The following is a 26,595-nucleotide window of genomic DNA, read 5'->3' as shown; positions in this document are numbered from 1 at the left end:
TTCTTTTTAATAGAATTCTCACAGTGTGGAAACAGGCCATTCAGTCCAACAACGTTGAAAATGTGTTGCTGGTTAAAGCGCAGCAGGTCAGGCAGCATCCAAGGAACAGGAAATTCGACGTTTCAGGCATAAGCCCTTCATTCAGTCCAACAAGTCCACACCAACCCTCTGAAGAGCATCCCAGACCCATCCCCCTTACCCTATAGCTGTAACCCTGCATTTCCAATGGCGAACATACTTAACCTCCATATCCTTGAACACAATGGGTAATTGAGCATGTCCAATCCACCTCACTTGCAATGGGAGGAAACCGGAGAATCCGGCAGAAACCCATGATGTGTGCAAGAGTTTTGGGAACTACAGAGGATACATTTCAAAGTCTGGATTATAGTTTAGTAGTTAACCAGTTTTGTCATTCGTTTTCAGAAATGAGTTGTTTAACAAATTCAAACATAATACATTTATTATAGAGAAACATTTTGATTTATTCTAGATAGTGGTACTAAAAGGGAAACAATTGGCCATTTTGTGATTGAATCAAAATGTTTATACAACTGGTGTAGCTTGTAATAGGTCTTGATTAACAGTGTCCTCTTGTCTCAGTGACTACAATGACTATTTAAGACCATAAGACATAGGAGTGGAAGTAAGGCCATTCGGCCCATCGAGTCCACTCCGCCATTCAATCATGGCTGATGGGCATTTCAACTCCACTTACCTGCATTCTCCCCATAGCCCTTAATTCCTTGAGACATCAAGAATCTATCAATCTCTGCCTTGAAGACATTTAGCGTCCTGGCCTCCACTGCACTCTGCGGCAATGAATTCCATAGGCCCACCACTCTCTGGCTGAAGAAATGTCTCCGCATTTCTGTTCTGAATTGACCCCCTCTAATTTTAAGGCTGTGTCCATGGGTCCTAGTCTTCTCGCCTAATGGAAAAAATTTCCTAGCATCCACCCTTTCCAAGCCATGTATTATCTTGTGAGTTTCTATTAAGTCTCCCCTTAATCTTCTAAACTACAATGAATACAATCCCAGGATCCTCAGACGTTCCTCATATGTTAGACCAACCATTCCAGGGATCATCAGTTTGAATCTCCGCTGGACATGTTCCAGTGCCAGTATGTCCTTCCTGAGGTGTGGGGACCAAAACTGGACACAGTACTCCAAATGGGGCCTAACCAGAGCTTTATAAAGTCTCAGTAGCACAACGGTGCTTTTATATTCCAACCCTCTTGAGATAAGTGACAACACTGCATTCGCTTTCTTAATCATGGACTCAACCTGCATGTCTACGTTTAGAGAATCCTCGACTAGCACTCCCAGATCCCTTTATACTTTGGCTTTACAAATTTTCTCACCGTTTAGAAAGTAGTCTATGCTTTTATTCTTTTTTCCAAAGTGCAAGACCTTGCATTTGCTCACGTTGAATTCCATCAGCCATTTCCTGGACCACTCTCCCAAACTGTCTAGATCCTTCTGCAGCCTCGCCACTTCCTCAGTATTACCTGCCTGTCCACCTAACTTCGTATCATTGGCAAACTTCGCTAGAATGCCCCCAGTCCCTTCATCCAGATCATTAATATATAATATGAACAGCTGCGGCCCCAACACTGAACCATGTGAGACACCGCTTGTCACCGGCTGCCATTCCAAAAAAGAACCTTTTATCCCAACTCTCTGCCTTCTGTCAGACAGCATTCATAGAAGCTCTTCTCCATGTTAGTGATGTGAAAAATGCAACTAGATTAGTCAAAAGTTACCTGCTGTTCACAAATCTATGCTGAGCTCTTACTTACGAAAGAGTTCAGTAGTGATGATAGATTCCAGACACTCTTCCATAAATGATATTAAGTTTGAGTCTACTGATGTCTTACCACTTTCTGTAAAATAATTCAATTTGCAAATTTTACTCCTAATATACAGTTTTAAAGTTTGATGACTGATTAGTTATACCCTGACATTACTTACAGACATCATTTTGATCTTTTTTTCAATTCTTTGGCATCTTCAAATCACAGATGTTAATTGCTAACGACAAAAGTAATTGTCAAATTGAGACTGGATGTAGGAAAGGTGAATTTACTTCCTCAATGCTCACTTTCTGTCTGATGTACAATTAAGCAGCTAAATTAGTTCACATCTCTGTCACATTTCGTCAACTGAAAGGCTATACGAGATGTAAAGTTGATCATCTTTAAAGGCAGAAATCTGTTTCATCTCCATCGGGTTTCCAGAAGGCTAAAGTGAAACCTATTCTTTTGAAAAAAATAAGAAACTAGATTTAGTTGACAATGCATTTAAAAGAGCGCCACCTGCCGATTTTATCTATGGACTCATTGTGAAAATAAATGGTGGAGGCACCTCTTTAACGTTGATCAAGAGTAGATGTTGGCTTGAAAATATTAAGAGTCAATGCAATGACCTTTCATTGTTGGAGATTTTGAGCTTACAGAAACATCTGCAGCGACAAGTTCCTGCAATAAGAGCTGGTAAACTGTTTGGGTCCAGAACGAATGAAAGGTCCAGGACCAGAGCAGGGTAAAGGAGATGTATTGGGCGGGGTCTTGCGTTGAGTATGACGGGCGAGGGCGAGTGTAGTGAGAGCAGGGTTTAACTGTGGTGTTAGTTTAATAGTTACTGTGTATGTATTTACCAGTCTAACTTTTCCTGAGTAAAGTTAAAAATCACACAACAACAGGTTTAATTGGAAGCACTAGCTTTCGGAGCGTCACTCCTTCATCAGGTGGTGGTGGAGGGCTCAATCCTAACACACAGAATTTATCGCAAAAAAAACTTATAGTGCGATGTAAATTTTTGCTATAAACTGTGTGTTAGGATTGAGCCCTCCCCTACCACCTGTGGAAGGAGCTACGCTCCGAAAGCTAGTGAGCTTCCAATTAAATCTGTTGTTGTGTGATTTTTAACTTTGTACACCCCAGTCTAACACCGCCATCTCCAAATCATTTTCCTGAGTAACTACTGTACTTAATCTCATCGGGAACACTCCGAATTGTCCCATTTCAGTGGAGACCTTTGGAAGTTTCAAAACACAGAGGGATTGTCCAGCGGAAAATTTCAATTTCCCGGGCAATCCAAGAGTCCTCACATGCAACAAACGACACTAGCGGTGTCTGGCCGAGGGAAAAGTTGTTTTGACTTCAATATGATTATTTCTGAGCTCAGTAACTGCGCTGCCAGAAACCCCGGGAACTCTCTCAGTTGGCCTAGATGTAGCACATCTCTCTTGCAGCTCCACATCGAAGAAGGACGTGGACTGAACATGCAGAGCAGCACCGAGTGCTCATAGTCTTCTGGCGTTTGCCCACACCGTGCTCTTAGGTAGTGTTTTGACTTCAAGGAGTGTTTCGGTGTGTGGATCCACTGCGAATGGGTGCTGTGGCCGATGATGGGAGATGGACCCTGCGGCTGGCCATGGGCCTGTTGGCGGGGGCCGCGGGACTCTACGGCCTCCATAAACTGGTGACAGTAAAACGACGGCAGCAACACCGAGCTGGTGGCGACCGTCAGTCAGAGAAAAACCCAGACTACCGAGTGACCGGTCTGAAGGTGACGGATGATGACCAAGGAATAGCAGACATTCAGCAAGGTACTATTTGCAGCGTGGAGGAGACATTTCATTCACCTTAAATGAACCTTCCAACTTTCCTTCCTCGCTGAAGGAGCGTGTGGTCTAACTCCTCCCAGATAATGCCTGAGCAATGGGAGAAATGCATATTAAAGCTTTTTCCTTGCTTTCTTTGTAGATGATGAATTTCTCTGGCGTCTGCGGTTTTGTTCTGTTCCAGATTATTAATTAATTGGAGATGTCAATGTTGGACTAGGATGGACAAGGTCAGAAGTCACACGACACCAGGTTATGGAGCACTGCTCTATTATCAGGAGACGAAAAGCACACAGGCACAGAATTTATGGGCAGAGAGATCAAAAGATCATACAAACGGTGTGAGTGGAGTGAGTCAGGCTGAATAATAAGTCAGTGCAGGTGATCAAAAGTGTCAGGTGGTATGTGTAAAAGTGTCAACAGCTGAATAGCCAGTGAAGGGATGACCTATAATCTAATTAATTAAAGTAGAGAATTACAACACAAAAAAATTAGGTGGTGCTGGAGACAAACCAAATAGCTGGAAATAACATGAAAGATATGAGTTGCATGTTGAGGGTCTGATCAAAGTAACAAATAATCCAAAACTTGACAAATTAATTATTGTAGAGAGATCTTAGCAAGTTGGTCATGATGTTGGTCATAACATCATGATCAAGGTGATGGTGTCAAAAGAGGACAGTAAGGACGATTTTACAAATACAGAACAGTATGGTAGGGTTACATGTAGCCCAATGTGAACCCAAGATCACGGTTGAGGCCATCTTCATGGGTACAGAACTTGACTACCATGGCACGGCAATTCTGCGTTGTTGTGAATCTGGGAGGCCACCTTAGACGACGCTTACCCAAAGATCAGAAGCTGAATGTCCTTGACCGTTGAAGTGTTTCCCAACTAGGAGGGATTGTTCCTATCTGGTGATTGTTGCACGGTGTCCATTCATCTGTTGCAGTGTCTGCATAGGCTCGCCAATGTACCATGTCTCTGGGCACCCTTGCCTGCAGTGTCTGAGGTAGACAGCATTGGCTGAGTCACATGAATATCTGCCATGCATGTACTGGGTGGTGTTCCTACGTGTGATGGTAGTACCCATGTCAATGATCTGACATTTCTTGCAGAGGCTGCCGTGCCAGCATTGTTTAGTGTTATGTTTGACATTATCCTAAAGACTGGGTAGTTTGCTGCGAGCAACAGTCTGTTTAATGTTTGGTTGTTTAAAGGTGAGAAGTTCGAGAAGGCATAGGGATGATCTTGGCAAGATGTTCGTTGTCATCAATGATATGTTGAAGGTTGCGAAGAACATGGCATAACTTCTCTGCTCCATGAAAGTACCGGACGACGAAGCATTCTCTCTCTGTCGGTCGTGTCCTATGTCTGTCTTCTGTGGAGGTCATTGTGGTTTTTCACTTATGTCACATCAGAATTGGCGATTGATGAGTTGAGCATCGTACCCCATTCTTATGAGGGTATCTTTCAACACCTTTAGGTGTCTGCTGCCTTCCATATCATCTGAGCAGGTCCTATGTATACGCAGGGCTTGTCCGTAGGGGATGGCTTCTTTAACATGTTTAGGGTGGAAGCTTGAGAAGTGCGGCATCATGAGGTTATCGATAGGCTTGTGGTAGAGTGAAGTACAGAGGTGTGTCCCCTAGATGGAGATGTGTGTGTCTAAGAATGAGACTGATTGATTGATTCTGAAGAGAAGTCTGAGGTAAGTCTGATGGTGGGATGAAAGTTGTTATTGTCATTCCAGTGATTCCTCGCAATGAGTCCAGAGGGAGAAAATGTTGATGCATCTGGAGTATAGCATTGGTTGGAGGTCTTGTACAGCAAGGAAGCCTCCACCCCCCCCAAAAAACAAAGGGAACTTAAATAAAATGAGGATAGAGTTAGCTAAAGTGAACAGGGTGGATAGTTTAGCAGCAATGACAGCAAGCAAATTGTCAGAGTGGGTGCTGCAGATGCTGGAGATTAGAGTCAAGATTAGAGTGGTGCTGGAAAAGCACAGCAGGTCAGGCAGCATCCGAGGAGCAGGAAAATCAACATTTCAGGCAAAAGCTCTTTATCCCTACGCCTTCTCGAACTTCTCACCTTCAAACAACTGCCAAACATTAACAGACCATCGTTCGCAGCAAACTACCCAGTTTTTAGGACAACATCAAACACTACACCATACAATGCTGGCACAGCAACTTCTGCAAGAAATGTCAGATCTTTGACATGGGTACTACCATGTCTCATTCCTGATGAAGGGCTTTGCCTGAAACATCGATTTTCCTGCCCCTCGGTTGCTGCCTGACCTGCTATGCTTTTTCAGCACCACTCTAATCTTGACAGTAAGCAAGTAGTGGTATTCATTTAAGAAGGAAATCTATAACTCTTAACAAAAATATATCCCAGTAAGGAGGAAATATTCTAAGGTGAAAAATGTGGCACTGGAAAAGCACAGCAGGTCAGGTAGCATCCAAGGAGCCAGAGACTCCACATTCCAGGCATAAGCCTTTCGTCAGGAGCATTCTTGATGAAGAACTTATACCCGAAACATCAACTGTCTCTAATGCTTCCTTACCTGCTGTGCTTTTCCAATGCCATATTTTTTGACTCCAGCATCTGCAGTCTTCACTTTCTCCAAGGAAATATTCTAATTTGGGGATAAACCAACCAAGTTACAGAATCTATTAAGTTGAAAGAAAAAGCATACCAGGAGGCAAAAGTTAGTCATAGCCCCGAAGACTTGGAAGAACTGAACCTAGCAAAGGAGGACTAAAAAAAAGACAGAGAAAAGTAATTATGAGTACTGAGTAGTAAGGATTATAAAAACTGGAGTTAAGAGCTCCTTTTAAATATGTAAAGAAGAAGATTAAAGGTCTGACTGAATATAGACCAGTGGGACATGAATCTGGGATGATGTTATGGAGAACGAGGAAATGGTAGGTGACTTATACAGACTTTGCATCAGTATTTACGGCGGCAGATATTTCAAACATTCCATTAGTACTGAAGAATATGGGTGAAGGAATTAAGTAATATTACTAGACAAGTAATATTAGACAATGGGGCTAAAGGCAGGTAAGTCCCCCGGTCCTGGTAGTTTACATCCTAGAATCCTAAAAGAGATAGCTGCAGTGAATGGCATTGACCGTAATTTTCCAAAAATCCTTGGATTCAGGAGAAGTACCAGAGGATTAGAAATCTGCCAATCATGCCTAACTGATTTATTGCAGTTTTTTTTAAACCAAGAAGTCTCAATAAGAGTAGATAGAGGGCAACTAGTAGATGTGTTCTATTTAGACATTCAGAAGGTGTTCAACAAGGTACCTCAAAAAATCTTAAGGTGTAAGAACCTACATTATTGGAGATGGTATGTTGGTATGGATAGAGAATTGGCTAATGGACAGGGAATAGAGAGTGGGGTTAAGGGATTTTTTCGATTGGCAAACTGTAGCCAGTGAGGTTTCACAGGGATCACTGCTGGGACCACAGCTGTTTACAATATATATTCCCTCTGTAAGATCATTGTGGTCTAACTACAACACAGGGACTGCAGTGATTCAGAAGGCAGTTTACCATTACCTTCTCAAAAATAACAAGTGAATGGCAACAAATGGTCAGCTTGCAAAGCCCATGTCCTACAAGTGAATTTTTAAAACAAATTAATGGCTTGGAGGAAGGAATTAAGTGTACTATAGCCACATTTGTAGATGACGCAAGAGTACATGGAAAGGAAGGTTTCAAAAGTAATACAAGCGGTTTACAAAGAAATATTGAAAGATTTAGTAAGTGGGCAAAAAGTTGGCAAATAGAGATTTTTGTGGCAAAATGTGACGTTCATTTTGGGAAGGAGAACAAAAGAATATTATTCAAATGGAGAAAAAAACTGCAGAAAGCTGTAACACAAAAGGACATGGGTACTTGGGCACGAAACACAGAAAGCTACCACCAGGGTGCAGCAGATAACCAGAAAGGTTAATGGAATGTTAGCCCTCATTTCAAAGGCATTGGAGTAGGGAGGTCTTACTGCGACTAATGAGACTGCATCACAAGTACTGAGAGCAGTTTTGGCCCCCATATTTAAGATAATAGACTATTTCAGTGCCAGCAGATCAGAGAAGGTTCATGAGAATGATCTCTGCTGTGGAGGTTTAGGTTGAACAGGTCGTGACTCCATTCGCTCTCCTAAAATATCTGTTGTCATTGTGTTTGTCTTTATTTTTTGACTTAGATTGCTTTTTTTGCCCTTGAGTTTTTGACAAATCCTTATCAATTTTATCCCAAAATTTGAGAATGTCTCTTCTTTTTAAAATATGATGAGGAACTAATTGAAGTCTTTGTGGATGTAAGTTTGTTTGCTGAGCTGCAAGGTTTGTTTTCAGATGTTTCATCACCATAATAGGTAACATCATCAGTGAGCCTCCAGTGAAGTGCTGGCGTTATGTACCAGTTTGTATTTAAGTCTTTAGGTTTCCTTGGGTTGCTGATGTAGTTTCCTTTCCCCCCCCCCTCAGAGGGTAGTAGTGGGGGTCCAAGTCAATATGTTTGCCTTCCAGCTTAGCCAGCAAACTTAGATCCAGAACCTCAACCTGAGCTACAAATCTTCTTAAAACTTGCTAACGCCTGTGGGCACAATACACTAAAACAGGCCCGAAGATAGGAAACCAGTGCCATCCAACAGAGCGCCACCTGCAAACAGCACAAATGCCTAAGGAAACAGGTATTACCTAAATGCCTTAAATACAAACGTCCCTTTAATCCCCAACTAGCCAAAAGAATAGCAGAGCAATATAGCCACAGAATGCTTAGAGAAATGATTAATGATGCCCACAACAGACTCTGTAAATATAACCAGGAAATTTCATGCCAAAAAAATTTACTCACTAACACTACAGACCATGAATGGACAGACAGTACAACAAACCATAGACGTTAGACAGTGGCAAACACAAAACAAAACAACTAGACCTGCAGAAAAATCTAGACAAACTGACAATAACAATACAGAAGCATGCATAATAAATCTGCCTGACCGACCCTTAACAGACACTGAAAAAGCCGTCTTACTAAGAGAGTTAACTTACAAGTTATGGAATACGAACAAGGAAACGTTCTTAGCAGCATTAGAAACAACATTGAAAGCCAACAAACTCACAGAAGAAACCCAACAAACCATCGGACAGATAGTTGCACCGACATTAAGCAGGAAAAAGGAAGGAAACGCATCAACACACAAGAGAAGAAAGCATTAGAAAGATTCAAAAAGATAAAAATATCGTTATCCTACCTGCAGACAAAAGACGCTTGACAGTCATTTTAAACCGAACTGACTACATTGAGAAATCAAACGCACTGCTTGCAGATGTCAACACTTACGAACAGGTGGCGATAGACCCAACTCTTCAACTAGAGAACTGAATCACAGCCCTACTGAAAAAACTTAAGCAATCTAGAGAATTAAATAAGACACACTTCCAAAAAAATGAAACCAGATGGATTAAACATACCAGCTTCAACGGATTATCCAAAATTCACAAACCAGGAGCCCCCCCTCAGACCCTTAGTCTCGTTACCTGGAACACCAGCATACAGATTAGCCAAGGAACTACAAAGACTAAAACCCTTAGTAGAAAACTCACACCACTCCATTCACTCCACCCAAGAATTCCTGAATGCCATCAATGGTGCCAAGGTAGAAGAGATTGAAATAATAGTCAACTTTGACGTAACAGTCCTGTTCACATTTATCACCATCAACCTGGCCAACGAAACACTGACTATAGTATTAGAAGACACATACCCCAAACACCACCAAATTCATCAGCAAGAACAATATTGTCGAGCTAATGGACCTATGCCTTACCACCCACGTCACTTTCAATAATAAAACCAACAAACCAACGGAACACCCATGGGATCTCCGATATCAGGGTTCTTAGCAGAGGCAGTAAGACAGAGACTCGAACAGCTCTGCCAACCATTCAACCCAAACTTTGGGTCCGTTACATGGATGACCCCTCTGTCATCACTAAAAGGAACAGATTAGAGGAAACCTTCAAGACCATCAATAATATCCTTACTGGCATAAAAGAGGAGGAAAACAACAATAAACTGCTATTCCTGGATGTCGCAGTAGAGCGAACAGCCAATGGGGAACCTCAAACCAACATCTACAGGAAAAAAACACATACGGACCAAATACTAAACTACAGAAGCAATCATCCCGACACCCACAAACAAAGCTACATTTTTAATAACAACATTATTTCAATGATCCACCACCCACTGTAGCACCGACGAACTATGAAGAGCAGAAGAAAATCACCTATACAGTGTATTCAAAAAGAATGGGTACCCAATGAACGCAGTCTGCCGATTTCTCACCAACCAACACAAACAAGCAGACAAAACACATCCAGAAATCCTAGCCACTCTCCCCTACATCAAAGACATCTCAGAAATCACTGCCAGACTACTAAGACCTCTCGGCATCATGGTAGCCCACAAACCCACCAACACACTAAAAAGCCACTAATGAACTTGAAAGACCCGAGTTAGACCACAAGCAAAACAAATGTCATTTACAAAATACTTTGCAAGAACTGTAACACACACCACATTGGACAATAGACAGAAAACTAGCCATCAGGATACATGAACATCAACTAGCCACAAAAAGACATGACCCACCATCACGACAGATAAGGAAGGGCACCACTCTGACTCGGACAACACAGCCATCCTAGGGCAATCCAAACAGAGACACATATGAGAATTTCTAGAAGCATGGCATTTCAACCGGAACTCTATCAACAAACACTTCGATTTGAACACCATCTGCCACCCTCTGAGAAAAAAAGGATATGACATCACCAACCCAAAGAAACCTAAACACTTAAATAGAAAGTGGGACATAACATTAGCACTTCCCTGGAGGCTCACTGGTAATGTTACCTAGTATGGTGATGAAATGTCTGAAAACAAACCTTCTAGCTCAGCGAGCAAACTTGCATCCAGAACGTCAACCTGAGCCACAAGTCTTCTCAAAACTTGCTGACGTCTTTGTCTTTTATGTGCTGTTTATTCTACTTCCAGGATTTCTACTTACAAAATCTCCTGAAGTCTTAGAACAACAACATTTGCAAGCAGTTCTGGGCCTACTTAAGGGGACCTCTGATGTTTCCATTCGAGAACAAGCACTGGTGACTTTAGGTAACAGTGCTGCATTCAGTGCCAATCAGGTATACCCAAATATATCTCTCATATGTGTAAAAAAAAATCAAATTTTAAGGATCAGTTCTGATATAATTATGGTAAAAAGAACAAAATTATGACAATCTTATACTTGTCCTTAGTGTGTCTATTTATTTTTGGAATACTATTTTTGTCAAAGTTTTCAGTTTCCAAAAACAAAATCCATATTATTTTTCTGAGCTGATGTGAACTTCAAGTATCTTTACATTGTTTACATTTAATAGTGCATTTAAAACAAAAATACTACATTAATTTTCATAAAATGAGGATGTAATATTTTTTAAATTAACTTGTATCTTTATATTTTCAGGATCTTCTTCGAAACCTAGATGGGCTCAGTATTATTGCGAATTGCTTGTTTGATGAAGTCACATCAGTCAGAGTTAAGGCACTAAATGTGATGAATAATCTTTCCATGAATGTTGCTAACCAAAAAGAGCTGAAGGTAATGAGATATTGAGTTTGAGTCAGAAAAAAATGTTAGCAAGCAAACTTAACAATAGAACTGTTTTTTAGTTTTTTTTAATCTCACTGTGTGTAGTGATGCCTTTCACCTTTCATTCTTGTACTAAGCAAATGTGAACATTGTCCCACACAGCAAATTAGGTAGTCATCATTAAAATCTGTTTTAGATGATGTGAGTTATAGAATCATAGAGTCGCAGACATGTACACCATGCAAACAATCCATCCACCAGATATTCCAACCTAATCTAGTCCCACTTGCCAGTACCCGGCCCATATCCCTCCAAACCCTTCCTATTCATATACCCATCCAAATGTATTTTAAATTTTGCAATTGTACTAGCCTCCATCACTTCCTCTGGCAGCTCATTCCATACACGTACCACCCTCTGTGTGAAAAAGTTGCTCCTTAGGTTTCTTTTATATCTTTTCCCCTCTCACCCTAAACCTATGCCCTCTAGTTCTGGACTCCCTCACCCCAGGGAAAAGATTTTGTCTATTTATCCTTTCCATGCTCTTCATAATTTTGTATACCTCTATAAGGTTACCCCTCAGTCTCCGCTCCAAGGAAGATAGCCCCAGCCTGTTCAGCCTTTCCCTTTAGCTCAAATCCTCCAATCCTGTCAACATCCTTGTAAGTCTTTTCTGAACCCTTTCAAGTTCTACAATATCTTTCCAATAGGAAGGAGACCAGAATTGCACGCAATATTCCAACATTGACCTAACCAATATCCTGTACAGCCGCAACATGACCTCCCAACTCCTGTAGTCAATACTCTGACCGATAAAGGAAAGCATACCAAACGCCTTCTTCACTATCCTAGCTACCTGCGACTCCACTTTCAAGGAGCTATGAACCTGCACTCCAAGATCTCTTTGTTCAGCAACACTCCCTAGGACTTTACCATTAAGTGTATAAGTCCTGCTAAGATTTGCTTTCCCAAAATGCAGCAATTATCTGAATTAAACTCCACCTGCCACTTCTCGGCCCATTGGCCCAACTGATCAAGATCCTGTTGTAATCTGAGGAAACCTTCTTCGCTGTCCACTACACCTCCAATTTTGGTGTCATCTGCAAACTTACTAACGTACCTCTTATGCTCACATCCAAATCATTTGTATACATGACGAAAAATAGTGGACCCAGCACCGATCCTTGTGGCACTCCACTGGTGGGTGAAGTGCAAAGCTGGTAGGTGCAGGGAATGCTGGATAACTAGAGAAATTGAGGTTTTAGTCAAGAAAAAGAAGGAAGCAAATGTCAGTTATAGACAGCAGGGCTCAAGTGAGTCCCTAGAAGAGTATAAAGTCTGTAGAAGTATTCTTAAGAGGGAAATCAGGAGCACAAAAAGGGGACATGAGCTAACTTTGGCAAATAGGGTTAAAGAGAATCCAAAGGGATTCTATAAATATATTAATGACAAAAGAGTAACTAGAAAGAGAATAGACCCCTTAAAGATCAGCAAGGCTGCCTATTTGTGGATCTACAGGAGATGGGGAAGATTCTAAACAAGTATGTTGCATCAATGTTAACTGTGGACAACTTAGACAACTTGAGAAAATAAACAGTGATGTTTTTAAAATGTCCATATTACAGAGGAGGTGGTGCTGGACATCTTAAAATACCTAAAGGTGGATGAATCCCTGAGACCTGATCAAGTGTACCCTAGGATACTGTGGGAAGCTAGGCAAGTGATTGCTGGGCCCTTTGCTGAGATATTTGGATCATCGTTAGCCACGGGAGAAGTGCCGGGAGACTGGAGGTCAGCTGACATGATGCCACTGTTTAAGAGGGGTGGTGAGGAAAAGCCAGGGAAGACTGGTGAGCCTAACATCAGTAGTGAGCAAGTTATTGGAATGGATCCTGAGGGATAGAGTTTTACATGTATTTGGAAAGCCTGACTAATAAGGGATAGTCAACATGGCTTTGTGTGGAAAATCATGTCTCACTAACTTGATTGAGTTTTTTTGAAGAAGTAACAGAGAGGATTGAGGGTAGAATGGAAAACGTGATCTATATGGACTTAAGTAAGATGTTCAACAAAGTTCTTTATGAGTAGACAAGGCATACAGCCCAAACTCCTCATGCAGTTGAGGCGGCTCAGGCTTCCCGACAAAATGACCCCTGTCCGTCTGGAATTTGGCATTGGGCCTATTCAGCAGACCCTCCCCTGTGTTGCAGTGCCCCACAATCTGAGTTACCTCAGGAATATCCTCCTGATGCCCTTTCGGAGAGCACGGAGGTGTTTCTTGTACAGGTTGGTACTGCACACTCTCAGTCTTCACCCATCACCTGGATACACCTTAGCATAATGTTTTGCCTTTTGACAGCAGCAATCTCCTACAAAGAACTCTACAAAGGGGTCCTCCCCTCTGACATTATGGATCGGGGATGGAGAGTGCTACACTGGTGGTCCCGTGCACCCGGCGACTGAGCAAATTTACCGGGTGCTTGTCCAAGTGCATTTTCTGCAGGATATGGTCTTCCACTTAAACGTTGAGTGTGTATGTCTGCAAACCTTTTTTAGTTTTTTGAAGAGGCTGCTGTTAAAACTTTGGTTATACTGTAGCCCCACACTCCTGATCTACAGGCACCCGGTTTTGAGAGTGGCACTCAAGTCCATGAGCCTTCTTGTGGCTTTGCCCCTACCCCTGGCCAAGATGGCCATGAACAGGTCCAGGCAGTGGGCCAAAGAGTGGCTCCCTGTTCTTGTCTGCCCCTCTTTCACAGTTACATCTGCACTCAGGTGTCCCTGGAGAGGGAGCACCCTGTGCTCACCAGCACAGTTGAGGTCTTTCAAGACCCCTGAAAGCCACAAGGACTGGAGTGCATTATCAGCCTGAATAAAGATATTCTGATTTAATGAACTGTCTCTGTAGTATAAGTTTCTGTTTTGCCTTTGAGTTTACGTTTGTTTTCGGTTTGGTGCCCCTGGAAGATAGCTGTCTTATTTTCCCTCTGTTCTGATTTTGGACCCCTTGGAAGAGCCCAGGGGGTTATATTTTAACATGTACTATCCCTGTCTCAGATACGCCCTAATGGGCATTGGTGTGAGGGGAATTTTTATCTTTTGTTGAAATGAGCAGTGGAACTTCATTTGTATTTCAAACCATTGTCCTTGTCCCAGGAGTGTACAGTGAGGACAGAAAAGAGGGGATTTATTTATTTAGTTGTTCATTTGTTTGTTTAATTATTTGTTGACTTTGCTTTTGCTTGAGTTTGTTTTAACTTTGACCCCCCCCCACCCGCATCCTCTGCCCAAAAGAAGTTGGTGGGGACAGAGTCAAGATAGAGCCTTTTGTTTTGCTTTTTTATTTGTTTTTGTTTTTCCCAGAGTAATAGCATCTTTATTCTTGTTTAACAAAGTCAGCTTTAGTTTCTGTTTTGGAAGAGCAGTGTGTGGCTTTGCTCTGTGTTTCACCTGGTGCTGTCCCTGTCCCAGGAGTTTCTGATAAGGATGGTGTTGGGAGGTCTTGGGTTTTTTTCTGTTTGCATCTTTTGTTTAAAAGAGTGGAGGATTGCATTTCAGACTTGAGGCCTGTAACCAGTGGTATGTTATAAAAATTGGTGCTGGATCCACTGCTTTTCCACATGTAAATGATTTGGATGTGAACATAGGAGGTATGGTTGGTAAGTTTGCAGATGACACCAAAATCGGAGGTGTAGTGGACAATGAAGAAGGTTACCTCAAAATACAGTGGGATCTTGATCAGTTGGACCAATGGGTCTAGGAATGGTAGATGGAGTTTAATTTGGATAAATCTGAGGTGCGACATTTTGGAAAGGTGAATCAGGCTAGGACTTATTGTTACGACACAGGTAAACCCTCCTGCTTAATTTAAACCAGCAACACAGAAAAGATTTCTCCCATGCAGTAATCTGTGAAAATTTGAGAGGCCAAGAACTATTTAAAAATTAACCACTTTATTTCTTAACGTATAACAGAGAATAATTAACTAACAACTATTTACAACTCCTTGCTCTAACCTATGTTTTACCTTCCTTTCTATAATACTAGTCCGATAAAACCCCCCAATTAAAATTTACCAAAAATTCAAGTTTTCAAAACCAGCCAGTTGTCGAATCTTCTATTTGGATCTTCCAGTGTCTTTTCTTCTTAGGGAATTATGCTTCGCAGGTCACGGATCAATAAAGGTACCTTTTAAGAGAGCTATTCTCCGGGCAGTCTGCAGCTGTCATTGGCTTGGCAGTTCTTCTTCCAACTGTTCAATTTTGCCCAGTCTTATAACTCCAAAGCATCGAATGTGTCTTTGACTTTTAAGATTGTCAATAAACTAAATTCAAACTTGATTGGAATTTGGTATTTTTCAGGGTATAATTTAAACTGATTGGCCTAATTCAGATCTGTTTTGTGGTTTCCAGGCAACCAGCTAATCTAGCTTTTGACCAAGTGTTACACTGTTGCCTTATTCAAAACACTTGGTGCGGTGTCAGGTAGTTCTGCTAGCTTTTAGCTCTCTTAAAGATACAGTACACCCACATCTTCACTTAATGGTAAGGTCCTGGGGAGTATTGCTGAACAAAGAGACCTTGGAGTGCAGGTTCATAGTTCCTTGAAAATAGAGTCTAGGTAGACAGGTTAGTGAAGAAGGCATTAAATATGCTTGCCTTTATTGGTCAGTGCATTGAGTACAGGAGTTAGGAGGTAATTTAGCTGTACAGGAGATTGGTTAGGATACAGGAAAGATGTTGTGAAACTTGAAAGGGTTCAGAAAAGATGGACAAGGATGTTCCAGTATTTGAGTTATAAGGAGAGGCTGAATAGGCTGGGGCTATTTTCCCTAGAGCGTTGGAGGCTGAGGGGTGACCTTATAAAATCATGGACATGGATAGGATAAATAGACAAGGTCTTTTCTATGGGGTGGGAGCGATGGAGTCCAAAACTAGAGGCCATTGGTTTAAGGTGAGTGGGGAAAGATTTAAAAGGGACTTGAGGGTCAACTTCTTCATGCAGAGGGTGGTACATGTATAGAATGAGTCACCAGAGGAAGTGGTGGAGATTGTGCAATTACAACATTTAAATATGAAGGGCTTAGAGGGATATGCGCTAAATCCTGGCAAATGGGACTAGATTAATTTGTGTTATCTGGTTGGTATAGATGAGTTGGATCTGTTTCCATTGGATGGGTATATGAGTAGGAAGGATTTGGAGGGATATGGGCTGGGTGCGGGCAGGTGGGACTAGATTGGGTTGGGATATCTGTTCGGCATGGACAGGTTGGACCGAAAGGTCTGTTTCCATGCTGTACATCTCTATGACTCTAAGTGGTGTCATGAGATCTTTTATGTTCTTTGGAGCAGGAAGATGGGGTTTAGTATGGAATCTGAAAGAGAGCACTTCTGACAATTTGGCACTCTCGTCTTTATATTGTCTGTCTTGTCAGCCTTGATTATGTGATCAAGATTTAAAAGAGCTTGAGCTCATAACACTGTGAGTCAGACAATAAAGCTACCAACAATAAAGCTGGTACTAACATTAACATATTTAGGAACTGAACAATGCATAGAATTTTTATATCTGGTTTGGGAATCTCTTCACTCTAATCCACTTCATGAATGAATTTGGTAACGCAAATGGTCAGATCAAGTGACTAAAACAAAATCGAAAGCAGAATCTCCTGTAGTAATTCAGTACCACACATAAATCTAGATGACCAGTATGATATATAAATAAATTCATCCCTGTGCATTATCTTTCTTAAAGGAGAACAAGGGCTTGAAATTTGTTCTTAGATTTTTAAATTCTGCTATTTAGCCACTGTTGAAAAAAACACAATCATGGGTAATTTGTGTTCCAAGTTCTTCTTAATCCTGTGGAAAATATCTAGCTCTGCTGTCAGCTACAAGCAATGGATTGATGAGACCCTTGTGGCAAGTTGTAAGCACAAAACATCTTACCAATGTGTAATCGTGTACTGGCATTCCCCAATCCACTGTTCACCATTAAACCTGGTACACAGGAAGAGGAGAAGTACTGAATGGTGGAGGTATTGGTTTTGAAGGGAAAAGAAAAGTAGGTCGGGCAACATGAGACAGGGTTAAGAGAAAAGTAAGAAAAAGGGAGTAGATAAATTTGTTTTTTGGAGATTAGACTTGGGTTCATATTGGCAGCTAAAATGTGCATGTGAATGAACAATGGAAAATTTGAGTATGGTAAGTTAGGATGCATAGCACTTACAGATTTTAAGCAACCTCTTTAAAGAGGGAGAGAGATGGAGAATTTTAGGGAAAGAAAAGTCAGTTCTAAAGAAGGATCATAGTGATCAGGCAGGATCCATGGAGAGAAAGCAAACTAACGTAACAAGCCTAGAGGTCTCATCTCTAATGAAGAGTCATCTGGACTCTCAACATTAGTTTTGCGGGGCTGAAGGGCAGCGGTGGATAGGTGAGCTGTGAAGAGGATGCAGAAATGTTCATGTGATTTGGATAGACTGTGAGTGAGTGGGCAAATGCATGGCAGATGTAGTAAAATGTGGACATATATGAGGTTATCAACTTTGCTAATTAAAAACAGGAAGGTCGAGTATATTTGAATAGCTGCAAATTGAGAGGGGGGACTGTTCAATGAGACCTCTGTGTCCTTGTGCATCAATTGTTGAAAGTAAGCACCCATGTGCAGCAGGCAGTAAACTGGATGTGAGCCTTCATAGTGAGAGCATTCAAGTACAGGAACAAGGATGTTTTGCTGCAATTATAGTGTGAGGCAACACCTGCAATATTGATTATCTGAGGAAGGGTGCTCTGACCATGGAGGAGGTCCAGCAAAGATTTGCCAGTCTGATTAGTGCTATCAAGGGAGTGTAATGAAGGTTTACTAGTCTGATTCCTGGGATAGCAGGACTGATGTATGAGGAGAGTTTGATTACGTTAGTATTTATTCATTGGAGTTTTGAAGAATGAGGGGTAATCTCGTAGAAACCTATAATTTACTAACAGGTTAGATGCAGTAAGGATATTCCCAATGGTGGGGGAGACCAGAATCGGGGTCATAGTTTAAGGTTAATGTGTAAACATTTTAGGACTGAGATGAGGGAAAAAATTGAACTCCATGATCAGCATGATCATTGAATGGCAGAGTAGGCTTGAGTAGTGGAATGGACTACTCCGGCCTTCTGTGTTTCTATGTATACAATGAATTTTCTAACATAACAAGGAGATCTGATGTTATTTTTTAATGATGCTTGAAATTCATATGGAGACTGGAAAATTCCATCTTAACATCAGCTCTGCAACACCATCGGATAATATCAAACCCTGTTCAGCCAATTTAAATATTCCAAGTGAGAAGTGTAGCTGTTTAGAATCTAGAGGAATGACCACAACTTAATTTCATATAAAACATATTTATGATTTATTATTTCATACAATTGTTTCCATGTTTTACTGTGTTTGATTTCCAGTTTTTGAGAAGACAGATGACGTAGATGGTGTGTATATAGTTGTACATTTTAATAATAAACAGAGATTTGTGCTAAATATTTATTTTGAGAAATAAGGTATTGGAATTTAACTGTTGTACAGTGAAGGACTGCAAGGTAGAAATTCAGATCTTTTCATATTAACTAAATGTGCACTTAATGGTTTTCTTAATGTATTCTAAAAAAATTTATTTGTGATAGATTTGGATCCCACGAATATTGGATACTTTAAGGACCACTACTTTAAACTCTGAGCTGCAAGTAGCGAGCCTTCGAGTGTTGACTAACTTCTCTGTTACCAATAATTATCATTACATGATGACCAGTTACATTCCTCACTTCCTTAAGCTCCTGGTAGAAGGAACTGAAAAAATAAAGGTATGTCTTGCTGACTTTTTTTTATTAATTTCTTTGTGGAATATGGGCATCACTGGATGACCAGCATTTATTGCTCCTTTTAAATTTCCCTGAAGGAGTTAATGGTAAACTGCCTTGTTGAACTGCTGCAATCCTTGGGGTGTCCTAGATCCCATGTGCAGTTAGGAATGGAGATTGACCCAACGAGAAGCACAAATATAGTTACAAATCAGGACAGTGTGTGGCTTGGAGGAAAACTTGCAGTTGGTGATATTCCCGTGTACCTTGCTGCTGTTGCCATCTTTTTGATGGAGATTGTCGATTCGGTAGTGGCTGTCAAATAAGCCATGTTGGGTTGTTGCAGTGCGTACCAGTGCTGCCATTGTATATCAACGGTGGAGAATGCGTACCAGTGCTGCCATTGTATATCAACAGTGGAGAATGCGTACCAGTGCTGCCATTGTATATCAACGGTGGAGAATGCGTACCAGTGCTGCCATTGTATATCAACAGTGGAGAGATTGGATGTTAGTATGTTAGATAGGGTATCAGTCAAGAAGGTTCTTTTGTTCTGAACTATGTTGAGGATGATATTGGAGTTGCACTCACCCATATAATTGGAGAGTATGCTATCACAGTCCTGTACCTTATAAACAAAATACCTAACTTTAAAATGGAAATAGAATGTACTCTGTTCTAGTTAATGTCAGTTGACAAAACAAGTTCTTGATAAGAAGTAGGAAAATTACATAAATATTAGATAAAAATTTAGCAGAAACCAAAATTTCGATTGAGGTTTCATTTGTAGCTGAGAGTCTCTGATGATCAATAATTTATTCTTATAGTTTGAACCATGCATAAATGACATCACAGGTTTGGTATCTAACATTGATCTCAGCTGGCATAATGATAGAGGAGCAAAGATTAGTCATGTATTCAAATGTTAGGCAGATAAACTGATCAAGGTTGCAGTTTTGATCGTTTTCCAAGTGCCACTGTTGAAATTATGAAGTCCTGTCAGGACAAAATTCAACTTGATTGTGATGTTTTTCTGAACTCTAGATAATCTATTTCACACTGTGAAAACTCACATGAAAGGTGACAAGTTATCGGAAGGTAACTGGTGCCTGATGTCCTACTTACAGACTAACCAGCATGAGAGATGATGGCAGGAAATCTAAATCGAGTTTCCAAAAACAGTCATCTTAATGGATTTTTTATTTGTTAAAAACAACAGGTTCAGATATTGAAAGTCCTGATAAACTTGTCCACAAACCCAGACTTATGTCATGACCTTCTTAGCGCTCAGGTAAGATCCATGCTCATGCTATTTATTAGAATTATTTTGCAGTCAAATCCTTGATTTAAACATTTTGAAAATAGAAAACAAACATTTTTACTCCTTGTCTAATTGTCCATATTGCTGATACTAGTGTAAAGCTTTGGGTGATATTAGTGAAGATTATTGAGAGCAAATGCATTGCCCTACCAGTTCAGATTTGAATCCAGCAATGCCAATATTGTTGATGATTGACATTGAACTCAAATGTAGTGGAAATAAAAATGTTCTTGTAGAAGTGGAGAATTTAGTGCCATTGTTTCTTTTCAATTAGTCAGGTAGTTGGTGTATGTGTAAACTTGGAATCAGGCTTTGTAACTTGGTTATGCGTGTTGTTATACTTAGTTTGTTGATATTGTATTCCAGCAGTAGTCAGCCCAAGCATCAGTATTAACATATACGATGGACATATTTTCAGAATGGTGGAAGCAGAGGGTGTCAAAGTCTACATACACATATTACCTACCTAATCCAAAATGTTTGTGCAGGGTTTTTAACAAAACTTATATATCGCTGTAATGAATAGGGTTGTCAAATCTGAAGGTATTTCTGGAGATTTTATTATATGTGTGCAAATGGTATTACATTTACCATTATTATTACAGGTTGTGTCCCCTCTGATTAGCTATTTTTGTTTGTGGTTTTAAGCCACCACCTGCTGTGTAAGAACTGGCAGCTGAAGAAGGGAAACAAATGGCTCCCAGCACTGTTGGGAATATTGGGCTCCACTCATTTAGCACTTCCCTTCTTTTTCTTTTAGGCTCCATGCCTGGGTCTTTCAGTTCAATTTTGAAAATAATTTTACTTTCAGTAGCTTTGTGTGGGAATGAAATTTTGTAGTTATTTCTCCTTCCCCACATCCTCTCATCAAAATACAGACATTGCTGTTCTTCTGCACAGCATGCTTTCTATTAAAATCAAAACATTCTTGATTAAATAAAGATAAGACAGACCATGTAATGGATAGAATAGAAGAGATGTGAGTGAAGAATTGACTCTGAAATGCTGAGCCTTTTGTTGTATTGCACACAGGTTTTCAAGAAATAATCTTAAGTCTGAAACACTTGGTCTTTAACAAGAGTTGTGCAAATTTTGATGGAAAATTAAGTGAGGAAAATAAAAGTGCTAGGAAATAACCTACAGTGGCAAGAGTTGTGAGAGTTCCCAAAATCTGAAGATATGAGGCAAAAATTTCAGTTGAGCTATTTAAAGTCTGAAGATGTATTGAGAGAGTTTTTTTTGAGAAATGAAATACATAAAGTATTCATTGCACCATTAAACCTGGAGGAGACTAAGATACAATGATTAAGCTGTTGTACTTATGAAGAAAGAAGGTAATGGGTATAGAAGAGGTGAAATCCAAAGGCAGGTGATGCATAAGGACTGAAATCGCTAGAAGATTTAATTGGGTTGGCTGATAATTTGATGTTTATTAAAATGAAGCATGCACTAAGTAGAAAAGCTTGGGGATTCTGTGTGATGCTACAATGGTCACAAGGTGTATCACCAAAACGATTATTTGGGATTGATGTTGGGCCTAATAATATTGGCCACAGGTACATTGACATTCTGGCTTCCACAGAAATTTGGTGATTCATTTTATACGTGTGGGCTGGATTCCTTCAAAATCTCAGTAATGCAATGGATTTTGTTTAAGTGTCAAAACTCATTCAGTACAGTTAAGTAAGTTTGGCATCAGCTGCCATAACAAACAAAGGCACTAGAATGAGAGAGTTTCCAATTTTAAGAATCTTTTTGCATATTTATAACGTGCTTCAGATGGAAATTTCAGATAGAAATTCAGATGATCACCATATTTTTGGGATAACTTTCCAAGATTTTTTTACAACACATAAAAAATCCTTTGAGTTTAAGAAATCTACAGTATCTATATCCAAAATATGAGAAGGAGCCTTGGGTAAAATGGATCAATTATCAACTGCAATTCTCTTTTGAAACTGACTCAACAGTCTAATCTAATCTGGTAAATGTAGGGGAACGAGTCTGGGTGGGTTGCGCTTCAGCGGGTCAGTGTGGACTTGTTGGGCTGAAGGGCCTGTTTCCACACAAAGTAATCTAATCTAATCTTATCATAATCTTGGGTCCCAAAATTTACCTTTGTGCCACATGTACAATAATTGTACTTGACTGGTGCCAATTATAGCTTTATTTAAGTGCTGAAACAACATTCACTGATCACAAGTGGCCTAGGAAGGAATCACTGCTGAAACAGTGGGACATTTACAATGCCTTGGAGAGGGCATTGCCAGATCAGGTGTCAAAGATGAAGGATCAGTAATTTAACTTGAAGAACCCACCTATTATTTCTAAAGAACAAAGAAAATTTACAGCCCAGGAACAGGCCCTTCGGCCCTCCAAGCCTGAGTCGATCCAAATCTACTGTCTAAATCTGTCGCCCAATTCCTAAGCATCAGTATCCCTCTGCTCCCCACCTACTCATGCATCTGTCCAGACGCATCTTAAATGAATCTACCATGCCTGCCTCTAACACCTCTGCTGGCAACATATTCCAGACGCCCACCACCCTCTGTGTGAAGTACTTGGCCCTTAAACTTATCATCTCTCGTTATTGAATCCTTCACTCTGGGAAAAAGCTTGTCTCTATCCACCCTGTCTATATCCTTCATGATTTTGTAAACCTCAATTAGGTTCCCCCCTCAATCTCCTTTTTTCTAATGAAGACAAACCTAACCTACTCAATCTTTCTTCATAGCTAGCACCTTCCATGCCAGGCAACATCCTTGTAAACCTTCTCTGCACCCTCTCCAAAGCGTTTCACAACCTTTTGGTGATGTGGCGACCAGAACTGTACACAGTATTCTAAATGCGGCCGAACCAATGTCTTGTACAATTTTAATATGACTTGCCAGCTCTTGTACTCAATACCCCGTCCAATGAAGGCAAGCATACTATATGCCTTCTTGACCACTCTATCCACCTGTGCAGCAACCTTCAGGGTACAATGGACCTGCACTCCCAGATCTGTCTGCCCATCAACTTTTCCCAAGGCTCTTCCGTTCATTGTATAATTCGCTCTAGAATTAGTCTTGCCTAAATGCATCACCTCATATTTGTCTGGATTGAAATTCATCTGCCATTTTTCCACCCAACTCTCCAGTCTATCTATATCCTCCTGTATTCTTTGACAGTCCCTTATGCTCTCTGCTACTCCACCAATCTTCATGTCATCTGCAAACTTGCTGATCATACCAACAGTGCCCTCTTCCAGATCATTTATGTATATCACAAACAACAGTGACCCCAAAACTGACCCCTGTGGAATACCACTGGTTTCTGTTCTCCATTTCAAGAAACTCCCTTCCACTACTACTCTCTGTCTCCTGTTGCCCAACCAAGTATTCATCCACCTAGCTAGAACACCCTGCACACAATGTGACTTCACTTTCTCTGTTAGTTTATCATGGGAAACCTTATCAAACACCTTACTAAAGACCATGTATATGACATCAACAGCCCTTCCTTCATCTATCAACTTGGTCTATATGTTTGTAAGTTTAGGTTTTCCGCTGGGAGCTGTAAATTATTTTTAATCTTTCATCATGGGCACTAAACATACTGTGAAGTAAAACATTCAAATAAACAAGTCAAGTTATAAATAATATGTTGCCATTTTGCTCATTTATTGCAAAAAATGTATGGGTAACTGGTACCATGTAGAAAATTAATAAATTTAAATCAGTATATGTTTTCAAGCAAGGAAATATCCAGATTTATCAAATATTCAGATTTATCTAATATCCAGTTTTTTGCTGTAATAGGAACACTCTGGGATGAATTTGGACCCTTTTCTAAAATGTGATTTATAATCTATGCTGTGATATGTATGTATCATATGTTATACTTCATTTCAGGTACCATTGTCGTTCCTTGTATTGTTTGACAGCTGTGTAAACAAAGAAGTTCTTCTACGACTGTTGATATTGGTGGCAAATCTGAAAGAAAATTTGAATCTGTTGCAGAACTCTGTTCCGTTTGAATATGGAGTGGATTCTCTCCATACTGTACTGTTTGGGAATCCAACACTATTTTCTCATAAACTTGCAAAGCTAGAATTGTACCAAGATGAAGTAAAACAACAGATTGATAGAATTATTACCAAATCATATTAGAGACATATTATTTACCATGTAATTTAATGTTTTAGTGATTATATAAGCTAAATGTGTCAGTTTGAATGTGAATATGTACTGTAATTTAACAACCCAAGTTTTATATATAAATATTATTTTTGGTACTTCAAAGGGGGAGGAGCCTTTTGCATTGTGCAGGAAAATTATTCTTCAAGCAGCACTGGTTTTGTTATTACAGTTTTTGTATTTGTAGAAGACTAATAAGTCCAGAAATAATGTTGGACTGAAGGCATTAATCCTGAAATGCAATGAAACTAGAAAAGTTAAAAATCCATTTTGTATCTTGTGACTGAAAATCATGTAAATAATTTAAATTGTATTGTAACTGAATAAGTTTCCTGAAGTATTTTTATGAATCACTGTAATTGCTTAGATATTATTAATGATGCTGACTTTTTTAATCTAATTATTTAAGTCGCAGTACTGTTGTGCCTTTGTTGTGGGAAGGTAATGATGGTTGAACGACATTTAAGTGAGAAATGTTCATGGTTAGCCATGATCAAATGGTGCAGCAGATTAATAGGACAAATGGCCTAATTCCACTCCAATATCTTATGGTCTTATTCTATTGCATAGTTCCCTGAACTGGATTAACGTTTTAGCCAGGATGGCGAGGAGGGTGGAAATGACAAACAGAATATTTGCTCATACTTCCTTTGTGTCAAACTGAAGATAATTTCAGGGTATTGCTTGCCATTGAGAACAATTAGGCACAAATTGACAGAAGACGATGTAAAGCTGGTTCCAGTTACTTAATATATAAATTTTAAGATATAAAAACCACAAGATGTAAATAAGGTCAGAGAGGCACTTGAATACATTCAGATAAGAGAGAACATTTTCTAAAACAAAAATCAAAGTGAAAGTGTTCTTTGTCAATTTTAGGACTATAATACCAAATTCTTGTTATTGTTTTGGATTTAAGATTAAATAATTCATAGTATGTAAGATAAAGGTTTTTCAGGCGTGACTTTGAGTGGGACCTTTTGGCTCTGTAGCAACAGTGGACATAGATTGGATATTGAAGTTTCAATCTTTGGATAATAAAATTGCATCTGCTTGTCACTTTTGTGTTCATCAAACATTTGCGAGCGTCAGAAATTAAATTGGAGAACTACAATAACATTGTTTGTGTTTTAATGTACCCAAATAAATTTGTAACAAATGTAGTCACTGCTATATAGCCATTTTTTTTCCCTCTGAAAGCAATGTAAATGTCGTTCCTAAAAAGAAACAGGCAAAACCACCACATTTTGAATGTCATAAAGAGGTTTCCAGCACAAAGAAAGGCAGTCTTAAGCTGGAAAAAGAACAGCCAGCTTTTAAGAATACTGGTTTTTGAAGAGATTATCTGAAGTCACATAAGTTGGCACTTTTCGACACAATTAAGTTATCCTATATAACATGTTTTTTAACTTCCTCTACTCCAAACTATTCAGGAAAACGTCATTTTAAAATATGTTAACACGTACTATTTTCCAAAATCTTTCAATCATAGCTGTGAATTGTGTTTCTCAAACTATTGAAATTAAAATAAAACATTCTGAAATACTTTTCCTGGTCAAAATATATGCCATATACTGAATGTGCTGAGTTTGCATTAATTTCTGCAAGTTTGTAAGATGCTCTAATCAACAAACAAATTCTGTGATGAAATCCTACACGTCTTCCCTGTTGAAAACTACAGTGACTGAAGTTCTTGATCATACCTTGTTTGTTAACCCCAAGAAGAAATTTTAAAAGACAAAGCCACAGCTAAAATATTTAATTGTAATTTATAATATAGTTATCATGAAGATCAAATCATTTAACTGTTTTCTCCCATCCGCTCAAGCTCACTTAAAAACACACAGAGCATTTCAGACAGGAGAAAACCTTCAGTCAATCCATCACATTTCATCCATCCAGAGAAAGTATATTTCTGTCAGGGTGAAAGGGAAGGCTGGTAGG

General features: G+C 39.8%; 1 protein-coding gene across 1 annotated transcript; it reads left to right on the top strand.

Moving 5' to 3' along the window:
- Positions 1-3,128: 3,128 nt before the first annotated feature.
- On the top strand, positions 3,129-26,112 carry armc10 (armadillo repeat containing 10). Its single transcript, XM_060843159.1, has 6 exons — positions 3,129-3,612; positions 10,715-10,860; positions 11,184-11,318; positions 18,979-19,155; positions 20,372-20,443; positions 24,367-26,112. The coding sequence occupies exons 1-6, from the start codon at positions 3,393-3,395 to the stop codon at positions 24,622-24,624; spliced, it is 1,008 nt and encodes a 335-aa protein (XP_060699142.1). The 5' UTR covers positions 3,129-3,392; the 3' UTR covers positions 24,625-26,112.
- The last annotated feature ends 483 nt before the right edge of the window (positions 26,113-26,595 follow it).

This window comes from Hemiscyllium ocellatum, chromosome 23, assembly GCF_020745735.1.
Source record: "Hemiscyllium ocellatum isolate sHemOce1 chromosome 23, sHemOce1.pat.X.cur, whole genome shotgun sequence".
Classification (NCBI taxonomy): domain Eukaryota; kingdom Metazoa; phylum Chordata; class Chondrichthyes; order Orectolobiformes; family Hemiscylliidae; genus Hemiscyllium; species Hemiscyllium ocellatum.
The sequence above is the reverse complement of the archived record's forward strand: the minus strand, read 5'-3'. Positions and strand labels throughout refer to the sequence as shown.